Raw genomic sequence first — 21,559 nt, forward strand, 5'->3', positions numbered from 1 at the left:
AGCTGGAGAACTAGTCCAGGTTAGGACACATTTTGTTTATTAGAGCACAGGTTCTCTCTTTACGGCCTGTTAAAGTTTTGAAGTAGTTCAGGTGAGTAGCTGTGTCAGCATGCGTAGTCTGCAAAGGAACAATTAATAGGTTTATACCATGCTGAAAAGAGAAAACACAATGTTTTTGGCTGTGATGTCTTCTTCAGGTGCCTCAGGTTACTTGTTCCTCTGTTAAAGTTTTGTTGTCTTCAGATACTCAGGAAAGAATTCAGGCTTCAGAATCTCACTGAATTGTGTATATCTGTGCATGGTGTATGTTCTGTGTTTATATGGGTGTGTAATTTATTGTAGTTTTATATATGGATTTAGAAGTTTGAACGTAACTCTTGATGTTCCCTTACTTCAGGGGATGAAAATTATTCACCTTTATTATTTGCTTACATAGCAAGCTGATGTGGTTATCTCTATTAGGAATTTTAACACACCCCAATAATCCTGTAATAGAATCCTGTAAGATACAGGATGTCAGTGTTCTGAGTTCCATCTATGTCATAGATATTGATTTTGATAGTATTCTACAGTATCTGCTGCTAACATTTTTAGGGTATAAAGTGCCTTTACAAGTCATGTATTGGACTTATGTTGCAATCACATGAGCTGTTTAGTACTTCACCATTACTATTTTATGGTGTTTACTTCAGGGATTTAAATTGGTTCAACTTTATATTATAGAATAACTCAAGACATGAGGAAATCATTTCACAGGCTTGTCTACTGTAGAGTGCAGTGGAGTTTAGTTTTAATGATGACACTTGATGCAGGAATGGAGTCTCTTAAGAAAATTTTGTATGATTGAACAATAGATGTTATACAGTGCTTTGCAAAAAAAAAAAGATTCACCCCCATGATGTCCTACTTTGTTGAACTAAATTATGCATACACCTTTCTTTTAAAGTGAATGTTTTGAATAATTCAAATGCTGAAACTGAACTCTGAAAGTGGTGTTAAAAATAATTTAGCTGCTTTTGCAATTCCGTCACAGGTATGTAGGTTACTTCAGCTGAAAAGATTAGACGATACGGTATTTACCAGTAAAATATGTCTATATCCCCTGTAGGCAAAAGAGAAACCGACTTCTGCACAAAAATACGGAGCTGCAGTGTAGTCACAGATTAACTTTCATAGCCTTAGGGTGGCCTGGGGTCCAGTCAATGTGATTCTGGAATTCATTATTGAAAAACATGTTGGACACTCCATCACGCATGTGTGACTAGAGTATCACTGTGCATTTTGACATTTGACAGGTTACACAATTTCTGCTGTTCCATGGGAATGTTTTCAGGCATGCATAATTATGGTAAAATACAGGTATTGTTGAGTGCAGTCTGTCCTTGTTTTTGTAGAGGTGTGTTTGTACTTAAAATCTCCTTTTGTGCCATCAGCAGTAGATGTGAAATGATGTTGGGAATGTGTTGTCTATACATCCTTATTAATCCCAGGAGGCCAATATGTGAAGTAGTGCTGGCTGAATCATCATTTGGCACCGTCTGGCATCGTTAGAATATAGGATTCCCAAAACAATAACTACACATTTTAACTAATTACCAGCTTGATTGATGATCTAAACTGGTGGCTAAATGCTTCTGAAGTGGGGGCAGACAGTATACACTTCTGAACAGCTGTCACAACTACTGTAATCAAAAAAAAATATTAAACTCTATCTGGAAAAAATGCTGATGATCTCTCTTAAGTGTATTTCTACAGTCTCTGTTCCTTTACTTTTGTAAGTTCCTTTATGATTGCTTATATTTTCTGTAAAACACTATAAACTCGCGCAAGGTCTGGAAGTTGAACAGTTATAATCCTTGCTTGAACAGTCAAGTTCTGCCTCCATATTTCTCATATTGTTATTAATAATAGAAATATTGAAATAAATACTTGTTGCAAGATAAAGATGGTAAAAATTTCAGATATTTATCTCAAGTAAATTCAGAAGTTTTTGGAAAAAGAAAACAAAACTGAATTATAAACAGCTTTATTATATATCATAACTAAATGTTTGCAAGTCATTGTAAAACATGTTTGTGTGCAGACATATGTATTCCATTACAAACAAGATTTCTTCAACAGTTAGAAATATACATCTTCAGCAGACATAAAGTGAAACCAATAAATTCACTTCAACACCAAAATTTTAATTTAAAATGTCTTATTTAGTTTCGACACACTGATATTAACAATGTGAACTCTATAAAGAATAACATATAATACTCTAAACAGAAAAGCACTAATTGTTTCTAATTTTTACTGTACTGGATTTGGATATGTGAAATTGGTCCAGAACACCCACTGATGCTTAAGGATGCTATACACCAAATAATGTGAAAATATTTGCAAATGCATATCCAAAAGAAAGAAATCCCTGAACATTAATAGACATGCAAAGCATAGTTGCAGTGCAAAAATGTTGGCATTCATAAAACAAAAAAGGCATATTGTAGGTTTCAATCTGCCAGGATCGAACTAATCAGCTTTGGCCACAACCAGTAAAAAAATTCATTCTCAATTTTAAAATTTTTAAAGTGCTATGGAATCACAATGCCTACTTTTCCAAAAACTATAAAATACATACCACGTCTGAAACCAATAATACTTTTAAAGACATCCTCCCCTTCTGTAGTAATAGTACCAAGCTGATTAGTCTAACAGATTAAATACCCTTCAAAAGTTTCCCTTTTGGCTGAATAGCTTCCTCAAGATGTTCCAAATAATCTAAGTTTAATTTTCTAGATAATGTAAAAAGCCTAGTGGTGTAATTGTTTTGTTCTTTATACAATACTGTATATTTAACTATTATATTAGTCAATCATAGCATAAGAATAAAAACGTAAGCATTTCAAATCCTAGCAATTTCACCAGTTTCTAAGTCCACACTAGAATGTATTGTAAATCTGTATAATCATATAATATATGGTTTTATTACTTATTCTAGTAAACATGCAAATAAAATAGCATAAAGTGTCATTTGTTTTGTTTTTTTGATGGCTCCAAATATCAACTGGGATATAAAATGTTTATTGATTAGCCCAGCCTTGATAATCAATGCCTTACTACAACTATGTGAAGTAGAATTTTTCCAATAGGTCTCAATTTTCTACAAAAGCATTATTAGAGACTTACAGGTGGATCCTTCAACTTTAACAAAGCCAGGAAGGTCCACCACAATTCTGTTTACATAGTGAGGGTGCACAGTGGTCGTAGCAGTAAAGTGTTTTTAACTATGCCAAAAATAACAACACAAATGTGTAGTAGCAAATGGGTTACAAAAGGGAGAAGTAACAACTCAAATTAATCCTTATAAAAATGACTTATACATATATCAAAGGTGTGACATTGTACATGTACTGTAAGTGGGTGAGAAATTACATTTTGCAGAGATTTTAATAGCAATGTTGTTTTGAGGTGCTTCTAGCAAAGTTGACGATCATGTTACTTTGAGTAAAGTATCTGAAATTGTAGTCCAGCATTACATTGTAGGGTTAGCAAGAATAAAACCAAAAAATGATCCTGTGTCATTTTAAACAGAAAAGCAATGTGTACAACCTTTAAGATTAATTTTCTGCAAGAAAGCACTACATTTCTCAAACTACGAATTCTCAAATTTTCAGTTTTCATTTTGTGGACTATGAAATATAACTGTACATGACTAAATAGCTCTAACAGAACTTGCACATAAGAGAGCACTGTAAACATTTCTCATTCCACTGTCTGCTATAGTAGTCTGCTGCAGTCAGTAGGCTGTATCTGATGTTTCAGTCCTTTACTTGGCATGTAATGAAATCTTAATTTCAAGTGCTTTAGTCTAATTTGCAATTGTGCTCTGCATTGAGTTTAACCCTTATCTTTTTTTGTGGAATTTTCCATGCCATGTTCTAAAATAGAAGAAAATATATTTTTTCGAATTTGTATGCCAATGAACTACTAACAGATACAAAGTCTTTGTACATGTGTACAAACCTCGACAAATGCTTATTGAATATGTGCACTTCCAAATTAATGGTGAATTTTAGATGTTAAAATACAAAATGCTAGAATAATATAAAAATACTTTCTTATTCCAGTTCGTGGTGTCAATATGTTGAATATTGTACATGGGTCACATTTCACTTCCATAAGTACCAAAAACATACAGTAATAAAATACTAGGTCTTTGAATCTTAAAGTGTACCAGAAAATAAGACTTGAAACTCCCAGGCACCAAACTTGTGAAAAGGCTAAACTCAGAGTTTCCTTGAAATACTGAGTTAATGAAAAAAATCTATTTACTTAACATGTTCTTTGGATTCATGTGCTTATGTACCTTGTGTTGTAAGCCACAGGTTTAGCTTAAAACTAAAATGGTTACAACTTCAGGACATGATTTAGGGTTACTGAAATATGTTTTTTTCTACGATAACTAATAATTTGCTGAAATTTTAGCAAATTATTTAAAAGTAAAATAACAAAAACAAAAAAATACGGTGACAAAACAATCTGATCTTTTCTGGTATTCTTTAAGAGGAATTAAACTAACTTTCTGTGCAACCTAACGTTTTTTTTAGTTACTCAAAAGTCAAAGTGCTGTGCCACACTTCACAACTTTATGCAGCAGTGGGAGATCTCTCTTCCTAACTAGTCAATAATTGATCATTAACGTCTTGTGTATGTTTTGTTTCCCAGCACTAAATAAATGTTTGTGTGAAAACATCTTGCGTTTACAGATGTTAATGGACATCAAAATAAAGGCCTTAGGAGTGCTGTTGAAATAGGCAAAACTCCACAAGTGAGACGCTATGAGCTGAATGATCTCCCAGCACTATCTACTGAAAGGAGAGGCCTGTGACACATGTAGTGATGATGAGGTCAATGAGATTACGCACAAATGCTTAAAAGCTTATCAAAACTGAGATTATTCCAAGTAAGGCAGTGTTCCTGGCGTTCGTGTGACGTTAACTTCACGGCAGGAGAGAGCCAGAGTAATCCAGCCTGACGTTCCCTTGTTTTAGCTTTGAGAGAAATACTCCAGAACGACGCGCAGGTGTCCCAGCCGGTCCCTGAGGGACGTCAGCGACAGCACCGTGGTCTGGTACATTGGGTCCAGCTGCATCACGGAGAGCAGCCACCAGCACCAGGACGGCCCGCTGGGGGAGGCCTGCAGGGCAAATGAAACGCGGATTGAGGCGCCGCAACAGAAAAGGCAGTGAAGTCGTTCTTTCGCTCGTTTTTTGGTCGTCTTCCGCCACCCAGTAGTTCAAATGAATATTTTACATCTAAAATCAAGGCTCACTGAAGGTAAGGAAAAATTTGAGCGCTTTGTTTTACATTTACCTGGTGATCAGTGTATGTCTTGTAAAATGTACACTCCCCCAGCCCATACCCCCACTGACCGCTCATGAAATAAACCCCAAAGAAACTGTCCTTCTACGACTCTCCAGTGACTGAGCCCATAAAGATGTGCAGTGGAACACGGGCGATGTCACTAGCCAGCTGGATCAGGGGTATCCCAAACCAGGACATTGTTAGCTGCAGAGGTTGGGGTTAGCTGAATGAGGCTCCCTCTCAATGAGGGACCTTCTTCTCCTTGAGTCAGCGATACCTCAGCAGTTGGGTACAGTGGAACCTGCCAATGACGAACAACTTAGCGGGTGGGTAAGTGGAGAGAGTGTGCCTACATGTCGCATTCTGGCCCTAACAGTCGTGGGCGGAGAGGTGGCTTTGTGCCTGTGGCTGGAAGGTTGCCGGTTCAAATCCCATGGCAGGCAGAGGAATCCTACTCTGTTGGGAACCCTGAGCAAGGCCCTTAACCCTAACTGCTCCAGGTGTTCCATATAAATGGCTGACCCTGCGCTCTGAACCCAAGCTTCTCTCCCTGTCTGTGTGTCTAATAGAGAGCAAGCTGTGGAATGCGAAAAGACAAATTCTTAATACAAGAAATTGTATTACGGCTAAAAAAGTGATTTTTTCTTGTCTTAAATGGGGGGGGGAAAATAATTGCCGATTTAAAAAAGGATTGCTTATCGCAATTACAAAACCTGACTGTGTATCAATACAATACACTGCTGGAAGAACTTTACATTTTACAAGACTTGGACTGATCACCAGGGAAATGTAAACAAAGCGCTCTAATTAATATTTCCTTATCTTCAACGGACTTCAAAATTCAATGGACTTGTAATTTTAGATGTTGCACATAAACTATTAATTTGTTTACACATAACTGTAGACAAATAAAAATGAGTGAAACAACATACTTTCTTTAAAGGATTCTTTAAAGTTTGAAATAAATATAATATTTATTTCAAACTATCTTCTGAATCTAAGACCCATTTTACAGCATAAGATAAAAGGCCTGCTACATATTATTGTATGCAGTCAGGTGTCTGTAAACACTAAATTAAAGGAAACAAAAGTTCCAAAACGCTTTAATAAATAATTGGAAGTATTACTGACATTAGTGGAGAGTGAGGTCCCAACCATCAGACAGGGCCAAAAAACCAAGTTCAGCACTTCAGTTTATATCCTAGGGTGAAGTTCGAATTCAGTGAAGGAACTTTCTTATAGCTTAATAAGAGATTAAAAGAGCTGTTTTTTTTCCCTTACTCTCAGTTATTGTAACAAAATGCTTAAATTTTGAAGTTCCGCATACCCCTCTTTCTTTTAAATAAAACCTCGATTTTCAGGATTTCCGTGGGATATTTCTCTTCCTCATTGCTTTGCTCTCCACTCATGCCTTACATACTCATCTTCATCCAGAAGGAACGGGAGATTAACCTGAATGTTGTCCTCCCTCTCGGGCATGTGGCCATACTGCTTGTTGATCTGATCCCGGATTCTCGGATTCAGCCGATGGTACCAGTCACAGGCTTGCTGATAAATGCTATCGTGCAAGCGCTGCACGAGCTCCAGCTCTGCACCTTCTACCTGTACAAGAACACACACACAAACCTTAGAGCCTATGGGCAACACAATCCAAAAGTAGAGTATGCTTTTTTAGTGTCTAAGTGTGCCAAAAGCTGAATCATGTAGTACAGTACAGAGTTACAAAAGTCAAAGCTGGTGAGGGGATTCACAAAGTGAATCACATTTCACAGTTATTAAGTTAGTTATTAAAATAGTCTTTCAGTGCAAAATAATTAATGTTAGAACTTGGTGAGGACTGGATGAAGGTCAGATATGTCTTAATATTTGAAACCATAACATAAAACATAAGGGAGTGTACTTTCTTTTTCACATCACTGTATATGCTGAACCATATACAGAATATAGTGTACATATAGTACCATATACAGAACCATAAAAACCTAATGTCAATATTAAATACAATGAAAAATATTAGTGTGGCAGGTATCTAGCCCCTTCTTGTATATAACGTGGTCAAACACAGGCTACACAGAACTAAACTATCTACCAGTTTTGTAATGATATTCTGTAAGAGAGCCAACGTTTGACAAGGGCGTACTTTTTGGTCCTCCAAATATTCTATGTCTGCTGTGTGGTAGCCATCTCTTTGACCTCTCTTTGTAACCCGGAAGCGGTTCCTTCCTATGGTGTCCACATAAGACCTGCCATCAGGAAGGAGATCCAGACCCAGAATCTCTAAAATGCAACCATAGTCTGCAAACCTTGAAAGCAGAAAAAAAAAGTTCAGTTTTCACTACATGAAATGCCACAATTTTCACACCCCGTGCACATGTAACTTAAAATGTTTGATAATGCAGGATCTTTCCTTTTCATGAATTTTGCACATTTCAAAAGTGTTTGGTGAGTGTGATTTTCTTTATGTAAAGAATTATGAATTGTGTGTAGCGTATGATTCCGAATAGTTTTTTGTGCTAAAATTAACACAAGGTACCAAAAAGAACTACTTAGCAAATGTAGTTCAGGTGGGTAGCTGTATCAGCTTAAGGCTGCTAAGCCGAAACATTGCGTTTTCTTTCTTCTCTTTCCAGCATGGAATAAACCTATTACTTGTTCCTACTTAGCAAATGATTGCAATAATGGTTTTATTATGTGAATAATTGGAATCCTTTGAAGTTTCCAATCCTGCCTAACTCAGGGGGATCGCTAACATGGTTTTCTGTTCAATTTCCAGTACCCTTTTCCATGTTCGTAAGTACACATTCCAAACTTCTTTGTGCCCGTTTCCATACACCTGCGCATCATCAACCGGTAACGAGGCTCAAATATGTGCAGAGGACAAGGAACTCCAGGGAAAGCCACTGTGCACACGAAGATCGGAATGTCCTTTGTTAAGCTGAAAGACAAAGCACATGTGATCTTAAGGGACTGAACAGGAAAGGTAAGGTCCATTGCAAATGATCCTGCAGAACTTGTATTTTTAAATGTCTGTTAAGACTAACTTCACTAAGCATTATAGTAAAGCAGTGAAGGTAGCCAAAGTTTAGCAATCATTCTCATGAGCAACAGATCAACAAAAGAGTACTTACTTTGAGAGCTCTGCTATTTCAGCATCGTGTATCTGCTTCCTCTCCGCAAGTTCACAAGGGAACAGTCTGGACATAATGTCCTCCAGCAAAATTGTACGGTTATACTTTCTGTTTTTGAGATACTGCAAGGGGGGGAAAAATGCTTATCAAGGTGTGTAATGTAAAAAACTGCTTCTCTTTTCATAATTAATCATCTCAATTGGACAAAGGAAAAATCTGCACACGTCTGCAGTCTTTGGAGCTTCACTCACTGTATAATGATTTTTTTTATGGGCTTCTTATAAAAACTATACTTAGAAAACATTAACCAAAACTTTTAAACTGTAGTTTGATAGTAATGCCAATAGATGATGCGTGATAGCTGTAATACGTATACCCATTTATGTTTGTTAATTAAAATATGGTTAATGATTATGGTTTTTCATAACATTTGGCCATTGAAGCTTCATGAAATAATAGTAAGATTCAGAAAGTTGCTTTTTTTTTTGCTATTTCAGATCAGACTGACAGTGTGATGTGTTCTGTGATAGTCATTGGTAACACTAGAGTTAGTTATTAAGCAAACAAAAAGGTAAATTGTCAAAGTAAGTGAAAATGAAAACTTTCATTAAAAATATATGTAAAATACTGAAAATATTTAAGAAAACCTCCGGAGATGTATGTTCATGTAGTAATTAATAATTAATAATTTGTAATTAATAACAGTACCCTCACATTATTACTTTTTGTAATTTTTCACACACAGTACAGATATGTTGGTGGACATCTGTGAGTCACCTTTTACCACTCTCCAACCATTCATGCATTTTCAAACAGCCTCATCCTGTTTAGGGTTCCGGAGGAGCTGGAGCTTATCCCAGCAAGCAATGGGCCCAAGACAAGGTACACTTTAGATGGGACACCAGTCCATCTCAGGACAGACACAGACACCAGGGCCAATCTTCCCAGAAGGCAATTAATCTACCAATATGTCTTTGGGCTGTGGCAGGAAACTGGAGCACTGGAGCACATGTGAACACAGAGAGAACATACAAACTCCATACAAACCACCATGCCGCCCATCTTTTGCTCATTAAAAAATCACAGAGGAGAAATGTGGAAACCTGCAGCCATTATCATGAAAAACACACCTCCTGGAGGGGCTGCTTGCACAGAGGGCACCTCAGATTGTGGTCAAGGCTTCGTTCGATACAGCTTTTGCAGAAGGTGTGTCCACAGGGAGTCGTGACTGGTTCGAAGAATAACCTAGAAAAGTAAAGAATTTGAGTATTATTTGTATCATTATATCAACAGCATTTACAGTACCTTAGAATATGATTTTGAAAAGTTACCAATGTAAAGTACATGTACCTCAACACTACTGAAGCTCACATCAGAAAACATGGTCCTATGGATCATTTTTGTATAAATTCCAAGAATTAACTTAAAACATGGATGTTTCCTTACCTTATGCACAGTGGGCATTCAAAGTCCGATGGACTGAGCATATTGAGAGGAAACTCTTGGACGTCGCTGCAAATCTCTGTACTCGCTCCTAGGTTTTTGAGAGAGACATTAAATATGTTGGAATACAATTTTACTCAAATTAACTAGGAACTGTCTTTGATCAAGAAACAGCCCATCATGGATGTTCGGTCAGTACTGGGGTTTACCAGGGTGTAAATACAGGGAGGGCAATCTGTTGTAGGGCTTCAAACTGAAACTGCAGGTGTCTGGGAGGGCAGAGGCAGCTGAAGCATCCAGTGAGCACCCACTTGAACAGGCTGAAAACATGCAGAGTTCACACAGACAGCGAGGCTAGTATAAATGCTAACTACCATGCCACCATGCTGAGGTAACCTTTACTGGGCCAGAACAAAGATAAATAAAATAATATACATATACTTCTGAAGAAATAGATGTTCTGCCCCAAACATTAGACTGTTTCCATCTTAATGCCTTAAAGGTGTCAATTGTGTGACATTTCACTTGCTTTAACTCCCAAGTGGCTTGTACTGTATTTGTGCTTTCTGCAAAAGGAATTATAAGGGTTACAAATGAAAACCAACCTGTCCATTTTGCTTATCTGGTAGCTAGTGGGTTCCTTTACATGTATATTTCTTTAGAAGTCTAAAATTGGTTGCTTGAGCACACTCTCAGCTACCTTTTAAAGCGTTGTTTTATGCATCTGATATTCTCTTGGTATTTAGGCATAAAAAGATAATTAACTGGTGCTTTGACATTGTGATTTTCCCTTGGGTTCTCTTTTTGACCCCCTTGGACTTTTCCTTTGAATTCTCTCCATTTTCGTATTAGTTTACGTGTTTTTAAATTTCCCTGTGAATCCTTATCTCAATTCTGATGTAATTTATCACATCTGTACAGAAGCTGTTTGCTTCCTGTGGCCTAAAAAAAAACTGAGCCTCTTTCGTCACCCCGTGTCCTCAGCCACTGTTTTTGTGTTTAAGGATTCACATTTTGGTTTGTTCACCTTTGTACAGTAAAGCCAGGAAGCCGGAGAAAAACACTGATTTGGTCCCAGTCATCAGTCAGTTTCCAGTGAAGTCAGCCTTCTTTGTGGAGATGAGAGTGACAGATGTTGCTTATACTGTATGCGTTTGGCCCTCCTGCTTAGATTTTAATTCTTATTCAAGCTGCCTTATCAGCTCTGCATGTGTACTTTAGCTCACAATAACATGAAATGAGTCACAGGACTCTCTTGCTCTGTAAAGTGAATCAGGAAATGGTCTCAACAGGTACCACTGCACAAAAATGCAAACAAGTACAGCTCCAGTTATTTGCTTCCTGAGAATGATATTCGGGGACATCTGCTTTGCTATATGACAAATAATTTTTTCTTACCTGTCTTGGAGCTTCTCCCTCTTAATTTTTCTAAGCTATCGTAAAATATGACACTTAATCCAACACTTACCGCTTCTTTGGTGCTCAGTGTCCCTGTTCATCAGTTCCTCTTCATTTTTTCTGGCTGGGAGAAGAGAGACAGAGTGGCTCAGGCTGACGCAGCTGTCGGCCTTTTTGGCTTTGTTTGTTTCTCCCGAGGCCTGGAGAGAGGAAAGGAGTGGAGAACTGCGTCAGAATGATATCTTCATGTCAATACGTTAATCTCCCCTCCCTCCTGTCTTTACTCTGATGTGCAGAGATCATTCCTGAAAAGGGGACTGACTTGCACTCTCTCCTCCTCCAAGGGCTGGGAAAGTGGGGCGTCTTCACTCAGCACAGGGTCTGCTGCTGGGCAGGTGTTCCTCAGATACATCGAGGTGACCTTCAGCAGGTCTTCTACTTCTTCTGGCACAGACACACCATTTGAATGCAGTATCTGAATATTTCCAACCAAAAAGAAACCGATATAAAACATGTTTTTACAGTTTTAGAGAAAATCAATTTGGATACTTCCATTCAGGTGTCTATGACAGTACATCTTAATTTTTATTTTTCTTCCCAAAACCATGATTTGTCCAATTTGGTGTACTTATATCATAATATTAGTGCTATGTGGTAACGCTCTCATGTCTTTTATCACATAGCCCACCCGGACCTGACCCACACTGCTTTTGCCTATTAAACTACACTGTCATAGATATATAAGACATCATCGGGAGTTTATTATAATGTATGCATGTTACAAGCATGAACAATTTTCCTAAAGCACCCACTAGTGTTTTAAACTGCTACAGCAGCTTTGACTTATTAGCACATGTTAATCTGGGCGAGAAGAAACCAAGCTTGTTATTTAGCAATATTTAATCAGATTATCAAATCCGTGATCAAAGCAACTCGGGATAAACTATTTAAGCAGCCAGCATTTATTGTGCAGGGTCTAATCTATCATATTTGCCCGATCAAATGTCATTGATTCACTGTAAGGTGTTCCTACATATTAATTTGTTACCTAAATTAATTATAATCGATGTCCTTAAAAAACATAAATAGGAAACAACAAGACTCTCCTTTTTTCTCTTTCTGTGTAGATCTGTTTAAACTAAGTTTTAAGTACCACTAACCATAAGATCTGAAATAACTTAAAGTTGTATTTGTCTTTTTTTTAAAAACACTAGATAATCCTTGCAACTCCTGCTATAATTCACAGTAAGAAATACAAATGCTGAATAAAATAAATAGATACTAGTTAACATCCTGTGCTTTAATATACATGTATTTACATTTCTTGACTTAACATAAATTATTCTACAGCTTTCAACAACAGTTTGAGAAGTTTTAAAGTAGCAATACATAGTTACAACACAAAATTCACAGGATCAAAGGCCTGGAATTTACCTTTTGTATTTCATGCTTGGCAGGAGCAAATTCATGCTGAAGTCTGAGACAGTGATGATATTGAATCAGAGCTTCTGTTTTTCTTCCCATTTCCAGGAATATGTTCCCTTTTCGAAAAAAAACCTAAGCAGAAAAAAAGATCAAAACTAACAACTGACTTTCATAGAGGAGGAGAGAAGTGATTCTCTAATAATCATCTGCACATCAAAATGTAGGCATAATTCATTCAACAACAGAAAGCATGTTATCATACTGTCTATACTTTCTAGAACACACAAAGCCACTTCTTTTTGTGTCTTTCTAAGAGGGTAAGATTAAGGTTTTGCTGTTCTATTGTACTGTATGTAAAACAGTGGGAAAACACTTCCTGGGCTTCTGAAATTTTGAGGAAATACTCTAATGAATAGTCAGATGACGGACAGAATTCACATGAGCAAAGGATTATTTCTGTACTGTAACGTCTTGGCTTGAAAACAAGACTCTAGTGGTATTTTCACAGATGTTCAGTATAAATTTCATCTCACAGGTCTAATACTATTCCTTTAAGCTTATGGTAACATTATCAACCTGAAGTAGAAATGACAACTTCACGTACATTAACCAGTATGACAACTCTATCATGTCTGCCCCAGGCAAAGTAAACATAGCTCCATAAATCCATCACCCATGAATGGTTACAAATATCCCTTGTACTTCTTCACCAACTAAGAAAAACAGAAACGTAAACTGACCACTCCCCAAGAATGTTTTTAATCATTTAAGGAAACAGTTTAAGAAATAATGGTTCTTTCTTTTTCTTATTCTCCCAATGGCAGGTAAATCAATGGATTTGGGTGTTTACTGTACTTCCCTCTTAGATACTTAACACTAGAATACTTTGGATTATTAAAGACCATCTTTTATATTATTTAACATTATGTACAAACTTACAGGGAGTGCATACTGTACAAACAACTTTAGTTAAGAACACTACTTTATAAGCAGGCCTGTGTCATTTGGAAGATGATTTTGTTTCTGGATTCACTGCAGTATGCAGCATTCCATCACTAGCTTTGTTTTTCAGAAAACAAAATGACTCAACCCTGTGGAATATGAAATTATACTACAGTATACCAGGAATATAGAACCTGGATGGTGATTAATATACAAGCTTTAAGTATTTTTAGCAGTTTGAAAAGTTTTAGCTTTAAAGAGAAACGTAAGAATGAAAATTAAAAAGAGTTCCCTCTGAGCTGTATTGTTTTATTGAAAAAAAATCAGATGGCAAGGGCTTAATCAAGTCACTGAAACACTCCATTCCACAGTAAGTTCTACTGCAGAGGAGTGTGGCTTACATTTTTCTGTTAGTATGACACACGAAATGGGGAGGTTTTTTTGACCTGTTATTTATGAAAAAACATGTCACCTCAGTCCATGTGGGCCGCATTTCACATAACAAATCCAGATCCTTCAGTGCGTCACTATAGCGCTGTAGTCCCAGTTTGGCCTCTGCCCGTGAAATTTGCAGGCTGACATCATTAGGTGCTGTAGGAGGAAAGAGAAATAGTCAAAAGTTTCCCTTGGCACAACAGACAAGAAGAAAACCGATTTGCTTTTTGGTGTACCACACACACCACAACACTACTGTACAACCCAAGTGGACAAGAAAGAGCTATTATCAGAATCTAAAAAGGAATGTTCCTCCTTTGAAAATTCCAAATTTAAGAAATGGCATATTGCACTTGTTGCATGATTCTCACATGACATTTGCTCACTGTTTCAGAGAAATGTTTGGGGCCTTGAAGAAACAGATTTTTAATAAATGGACTCAGTCTTGAATAAGTCATAGTGTGATACTTAAGAGTTAGAAACAACACAAAATAGTTCCTTGCTCATACAGTAACGGTCGTTTTCCCATTTGGAAGGAAGTACTGGTAGTTATACAAAGTCTCTTGTCGAAGAATCAATTTCTTTAAAAGCATGAAGGACTAAAGCAGATTATCAGGAGCATAACTTATGTTGATATAATGTTTTGCATATTCTGCCATGTTGACAGCCTTATTACTAGTCGGAACAAGAACCAATACAACAACAGCCTCCTGTTTTCTTCTTCGTTCATTCTTTGCATATTGTAACATGAGAGTATGTTACATAAGAGAAGGCATGCGCACTCCTTATTACTATTGGTACACAGGTACACAATAGTACTGAAGAGACTGACTGAACGGCTTTTGATTAGCTTATGAACTTCTCTCTATTGTAACCTTCTATGCAGTACTTTCTTATTCTTCAAGGGAAAGTACATTTCTATATTAAGAAAATACCTCATCTTCAAGTTCCGCATCTGAATCAAAATGTAGTAACTAGTGTGCTCTCAGGGTCAGCGCTTCTGTATTAAGAACCCCTACTGACAACCACATCCTACTGCACTAAATGATGCACAGATGAGAGCAGATTCAGAGACACATCTGATAATGGGGAAACAGGTGTTTGAAGATGAGATGTTTAAGGTTATATTATAGAGAATAATAAATAACCCTATATTAAATTATATCCAGCTACTAAGCATTTAACATCATTAAAAATCATTTTTATCCATTTCCTTCTCTGAAGGTATGCATGTTCTTAGCAGTGTTTGCACACTGTCTTTTAAAGAAAATATCCTGGTGCCTTTCAGCAAGCCAAAGCACCTGACAGAATTCAGTGACATTAGAGCAGATACTGAGGATAAATCCTTCAAAACAAGAAGTGTCATCCAATTGTTTAGTATGTTAACTCAAAAGTAACAGACTTAGGTTTAAATCCTTTTTTTTAATTTACTGAGGCTGAAAACTGTATTTTAGTAATGAAAAATTATGTACTGATATAAACAGCAAAAGATTCAAAGATTCAAAGAAAACAACTTGCAATATATTCTTCTCCAGCGAGGCATGGTAGAGCTAGCACTGCTGCCTCGTGGCTCCAAGCTGGGTTGGATTCAGTCCTCAGCCATCTATCTGGCTATGCGCTACGTGTTTTCCCAGTATTCATGAGCATTTTATCTTGGCAGTCTGGATTCCTGCTGTCCCCAAGACACACCGACGGGGTTTAACTGGCTATTGTAAAATTGTCCCTTTCTCTGTGGTCCTGCAATGGACTGGCATTCAGCCCCAGAGACAGAAGCTGTGTGCTGTTAGTCCCACTGTGCACTGTATACTTCCAGAATAGGCCCAAGCTTCCTGTGAGCACTGCCAGGACATGTAGATTTCTGAAAGTGTACACATAAAAATCTGCTTTAAAGTGCAACATCAGTCTAGTTTATATTTAGAACACATACTGTTCTAGTTCTGTACATAGTTTAAATATAGAGTAAACCAATAACCTAAAGCACAGTGCACTGTCATCTAAAAGCTATTTAGGTAAAGGCTCCAGCAAAATAATCCTAAAAATCATGTCAATGGCGTAAAAATAACCTAAGAGTAAAATTAGATGTTCTTTTATATGAATTTTAGTTCCCACTTCAAGTTTAAAAATCTAGATTCCAAAGCAAAGCTGGCTGAATTACTCCTGTTACACTTGGAAATGGACTGATATTGTGTATCTGTCTCTGTGATTAATACATCCCACAGAGTAAACTATGTTGCGTTATAGTACAGGACATTATTTAAAAATCCTAGAACATACTGACAGTTAACCCTGAGAACTGCTTCATTATCAACACAGCATTTAGGACAGAAATCAATATGAATTTCTTTACAGCGAAGCTTGTGGAATCTTAAAACATATTGCCAAGCAATTCTGTTCAGGCAGATTCGCTGGGGTCCTTCAAAAATCTGCTCTAGAAGGGGACCATCAAAAATCTGTATTAATAATAAAAATTAATATGTTGCTAGCTGCCAAATAAGTGATATGGGCTTCCTCTACTTTCTTGTGTTCATATAGAGGGGATGCCAGTCATACATTTACAAATCTCTTTGACTTCTGTACAAAGAATATATCCTGCTATAAGATATGCATATCTACCCTTGTGTACCTCTTGGTTAACCCATGTCTATGCAAGTTTTATGGGGATTGTTACGAAATGAATTAACACATTTTATCTATACTTGCTCTAATGAGAAAAACTGACCAAGCTTAATGATGTGATTTTATACCACCATTTATGCGTTGCCATAATTATTTTTTGTAGCATTTAATATGACACCATTTTAAAGCACATCAGCTTTTCTTGTCATGTGTAGCCTAATGCTAGTGCACAGACCTTTAACAGAATCAGAAAACTGCACAGGACCACATCAACTTTATAAAGCAGCTGAACTATGCTGCACGAATCACGGTAATATTTACCTGGGAATGAGAAAAGATGTAACATTTAATAGGATAAAATACGATTTAGGAAAAGGGTCTCATCAAGAAGGCCTAAGCCTAAAATAAATTAATTTGAGGGTGGTTGCTTTACTGAGTTATTCAGGAGATCCTAAGCAATGCATCACTGAGATCCATTGTGAGGTACTGATTCAGTTGCTCTTGTAGCAAGTCTTGTAAGAGCAAAATAGTAGCTAGACACAAATAAAATAATTGCTGCAACATGAACACTTAATCTCTTAATGACACTGACTGATGCGTAATGGAGAATTCCAAAAACAGCTCCTGTTTTTCAAGCAGAACACCTATACTCCCATGCCCTGCGAACCATCTCTGAGTTTTCAGTTCCCATTTCTTCTGCAACATTAAAAGGCCAACAGTTATAATTCACACACCAAAAGTAGTCTAATACTTATAACTGCAGCAAATTCAGAAAGACTGTCTTTTTGAACAGACATGACCGTGGGAAATCCATTATGCTAGTATTTGGCTATTGTGAAAATAGATGTTTTTCCCGAAGTTAAGAAATATGCTTGCTATTGGATGAACATACTTAATATATAAAAGACACTTAGGTTTTTTCTGGAAAAACATATGTGGAGACAAGACAGTTTTCCAGATAGCAACCCCCCAAATTGCAAAATTCAATTTGCAGATTGCTGCTGACGTTTTATCTACATATTTTAACACTGCACTTGCTTTATGGGTGTGTATGTCATAACCAGTATTTTTTTTTTCTTTTCTTCAGACGTCAGGAACCTATTTCAACAACAACTGCAATGGGGTTTTTTTTCCCTGGGAGAGATTGGCAAACCTCACTGAAGTTCCTCGAATTCTCCACTAGGTGTCAGTGAAGTCTTAATGTTGCACTTAAAAAATATTACACTAGGAAATCAGCATGCGTGCGTTATTAGTAATATTTCAATCGCAAACCACGTTTCACGTTTTGTTAAATTGGGTATATAACAAAATGTTTGATTAGGTGCCCTGCAGTGCCATGAGAACAGCAGACTGAGCACCACACAAGCAAATTGCGTAATTGGGTGTAAGGGGCGAAGTACTCCATGTTGAAGTTATACAATTTTTTTACATTACATACCTTACGGGTTACATAAGTCTTTTTTTTTTTCGCAAAATATATTCGATAAAAACCTTACCCAGCCGCATTCCTTCATCTATAATCCGCAGGGCTTCAGTAAACTCGCAGTTTTTAAGACGATCCTGCAAATTGCACTTCAGTTTTGTGTCTTCTGGGTAGCATTTTTCCATCACGCTGAACAGCAAGACGTTGGTTTTTATGTTTTTCACGTCTCTCAGCTTCAACCTCTCTCTGCAGATTTGGCACCTCGAAGGTAAAATCGTTCCCATGCAGCTTTTGCAGAAAGAATGTCCGCAGGACACTGTCACAGGCTCGGACATAAGACAATGGCAAGTTGGGCAGAGTAAGAGATCCATTTTCGTCAATAAACTTTGTCAGGTTGGTTTCACTTTTAAGAGATGTCGTTATAAGAGTCGGGAATACGCCTTTTTAAAAGGGCAAAGAGAAAAGTTAATTGCGTGTAATCCCAGATTGCATTCAAATGTATACTTTAAACGTACCCTAAGCACCAGTCTAGCGAGGTTTATCTGCACTTTGAGGTACTGTAGTAGTAGCCTAGATATCCTTTTAATCTGACAGCAGCGATCTCTTAGCAGCCAAGACATTAACGAACTGTTCGTCCATCCTGGTTTCCCCAGAGTAAGAAATCCTTTCAGTGTTGACCTTCGGATTATGATCGCCGGTCCTTGATCATTTATCCGAAATTTCGGTCAAGCGCATTGAAGAAAAGTATGTTGTATCCTCTCCTCTTCCATTGATAACCACAAAGAGAAAATTCACCTCTTCGTTACGGGAACTGCCGTACTTCTTTTGTGTGTGTTAAAACAGAGCACCACAGAGAAACCACAGAGCCGAGAAAGAAATTTCCTACAGTTTTGCGTTATTAAATTTCCAGTGTACCTTGGTAGGCTTCACCTGAGCATCACAAACAGTATCACAAGGATAGACTACTGTATGCATACCCCATGGGATTATATAAATAGAGACCATGTGATTCGTAAGAGGCTGTGCCGATTGGCTTGAAACAGCCGGTCCCACCCTGTTGTGAAACAGTCTCCCAACGTGTTTCATAATCCAATATCAAAGGCGGAATCGGTGAAAATGTTTCTTTCATGGGATATTTAAATTATAATGTCGAAGTGTCTGTGCAGTTTTGTTGAACGATTTTTATCCGTACGTTAACTGAAGAAAGCGGTATAATTTATCATATATTATTACTTACGATATTATTCACAAGCGGTGCTTGTGAAATACCCCAGTAACCTAGTTAATTTAATTGTTAAAACGTAATTCTAAAAATGTTGGTATTTTAAATCTACGGTTAAAAATCTCTAAAGGAGACACCCGCATAGAAAACGTTTATTGCTACCAAAAGAAAAACCTATTTTAAGGAGATTGCAACTGTGTACCAATGGGAAACTCCTAAAATCTCTTCGTTGTTGAAACAAGCTGTTGACTTGTAGGTTAATTTGTAACTGATTAAATTTTACTGGAATACATGTTTATAAACCGAGTTCTTAGACGTATATATGTATAAACTATAAACATTGAAGTACACAAAACATACCTCTTTTTTGCCTTAGTCCTTACTTTGGTCTAATTATGGAGTGTCATATTAAGTAAAGCTTTGCACAATGATTGTTATTACTAAACATATACCTTGACTTATCCATCACCAAGAGTCGTGTTTATAAAGCAATAATTTACTCCTCGAGTACTTCGTGTTGCTGAAAGTATGCATTAATTTACTCCTTACTTTTCCTCCCCAGATACAGTATGCAGTGATTGCAGATTTAGAAAATGAGGAACTGGAAACAGTCATAAATATGGGCCTTAGCGTCAGCCAAGCCAAAAACAATAAAGTGTAATAAACTGAACAGAACACCAATAACACAAAAATAAATGTATATATAAAGCGTTGTATACAAAATACAATACAGTATATAAAGGAGCAAAATGTACAGTTTCATGGCAGTCTATACAAAACACTATCTGTGTCAAGATCATAATGCATACGTAATGTTATATCATTAAATTAACTTTTATTGGCAGAGGTATTTCCTATGTCTTAATAGTACTTAACGTACTTTAATTTTTTACATGTAAAGATTTTTGTAGTTGTGTAGAAGTGGGTGGTGGTCTGCTTTTTGCCCCAGCCAAGTATTTCATCACATGCTGATTTTAGTTTTCAGCCTGCGACCTTTTTTTAATTTGCTTTCACCTCTTAAAATCACATTTTAAATCGAGAAGCTGAATGAGGTTTAGAATTGACAAATTGAGAGTCTGCAGTTCTGCGTGCCGAAATGGTCAGAAATTATGTACTTTAACACTTTCAGGGTATTTTTGAAACCAAGAAGATTAAACCAGAAAGCAGGTCGGTTACAGATGCCAATTAGTACTGGTGAATAAGGGCCCATATGGCACAGAAGCATTGCTGTGGCCCTGGGTTCAATTCAAGACTTGGGGTGCTGTCTGCATGGAGTTTGTATGGTGTCCCCATGTTGATGTGGGTTTCCTCCAGGTGATCCAGTTTCTTCCCACTGTCCAGAGATATGCTGGCAGGTGAATAGGCTTCTGGGAGAATTGGCCCTGGTGTGAGTGAGATCATGTTAGTTTGTCTATGTGCGCACTACAGTGGACTGGAGCCCGTTATTGGCATTACCTGTTACAGTGGACTGGCATCCCATTGACTTGTGCCTGTTACGTGCTTGGATAGGTTTTAACTCCCCCTGCAACCCTATAATGGATAAAGCCTTTAGAAAATGAATGAATAAGAGCCCTTTTAGAACAGTAACCTGCAGACACAAGTGGTCTTCAGGTCCAAGACTGACAACCATCAACATAACCCACAGTTTAGAAATGATTTTTTTATGATTTCTGGTATTGTACTTTGAATCATCTTCCTTCTGAAACATCCTGCTGTGTCTGTGAGCCTAATTTAATCTTTCTGGTGAGCAGGCATAAATTATAGTTGATATAAAATGTGCTTGAAATGCCCCGTAGTGTGTTTATCAAAAGGCAAGCTACCAGTTACAGATTAAATTTGGCATTTCATTCTCAAAGCTCAACAGTGAATGTGTACGAAACCTTTTGCCACCCACTGGTGTTAAATGCTTATCTAACAAACAGCCATTTTGTAATATCATATAAGAACACATCTGAATCATTTTCATGTTTACCTTAAGACATGGCTATACAAAGCTAGCCTGTTGATACTACCAAGAAACCGAGAGGCTTGTTTATTGTAGTTTTTTTCAGAATATAGTTATTATGGCCCTTAGCAAAACTGTGCCCAAGTAGAGACACTACAGAAACTGAAAGTGATCATTTTTGTTTTTGTATGAAGCTGAGGATATATTGCACTAACAAACTAACCTAATACTGT

The 21,559-nt window shown here is 37.1% G+C and overlaps 1 protein-coding gene across 1 annotated transcript; it reads right to left on the minus strand.

Moving 5' to 3' along the window:
- Nucleotides 1-2,010: 2,010 nt before the first annotated feature.
- Nucleotides 2,011-19,145, minus strand: lonrf4 (LON peptidase N-terminal domain and ring finger 4). The gene is made up of 12 exons (XM_088604283.1): nucleotides 18,233-19,145; nucleotides 14,158-14,276; nucleotides 12,753-12,875; nucleotides 11,641-11,793; nucleotides 11,389-11,518; nucleotides 9,924-10,011; nucleotides 9,608-9,722; nucleotides 8,478-8,599; nucleotides 8,126-8,284; nucleotides 7,490-7,652; nucleotides 6,802-6,951; nucleotides 2,011-5,182 (listed from the first exon to the last, which is right to left on the minus strand). The coding sequence occupies exons 1-12, from the start codon at nucleotides 18,528-18,530 to the stop codon at nucleotides 5,033-5,035; spliced, it is 1,770 nt and encodes a 589-aa protein (XP_088460409.1). The 5' UTR covers nucleotides 18,531-19,145; the 3' UTR covers nucleotides 2,011-5,032.
- Between the last annotated feature and the right edge of the window lie 2,414 nt (nucleotides 19,146-21,559).

This window comes from Lepisosteus platostomus, chromosome 13, assembly GCF_059453375.1.
Source record: "Lepisosteus platostomus isolate fLepPlt1 chromosome 13, fLepPlt1.hap1, whole genome shotgun sequence".
Taxonomy (NCBI): Eukaryota; Metazoa; Chordata; class Actinopteri; order Semionotiformes; family Lepisosteidae; genus Lepisosteus; species Lepisosteus platostomus.

What these genes read in the sequence shown, in the direction of transcription:
- lonrf4 (XM_088604283.1), bottom strand. Translation starts at nt 18,530, where the DNA reads ATGGATCTCTTACTCTGCCCAACTTGCCATTGTCTTATGTCCGAGCCT. An exon ending in TGCGGCCCACATGGACTGAG is followed by an intron (nt 12,876 to 14,157) that starts GTGACATGTTTT and finishes TTTTCTGCTTAG; the next exon opens with GTTTTTTTTCGAAAAGGGAA. An exon ending in ACTTACGAACATGGAAAAGG is followed by an intron (nt 7,653 to 8,125) that starts GTACTGGAAATT and finishes TCTGCTTTCAAG; the next exon opens with GTTTGCAGACTATGGTTGCA.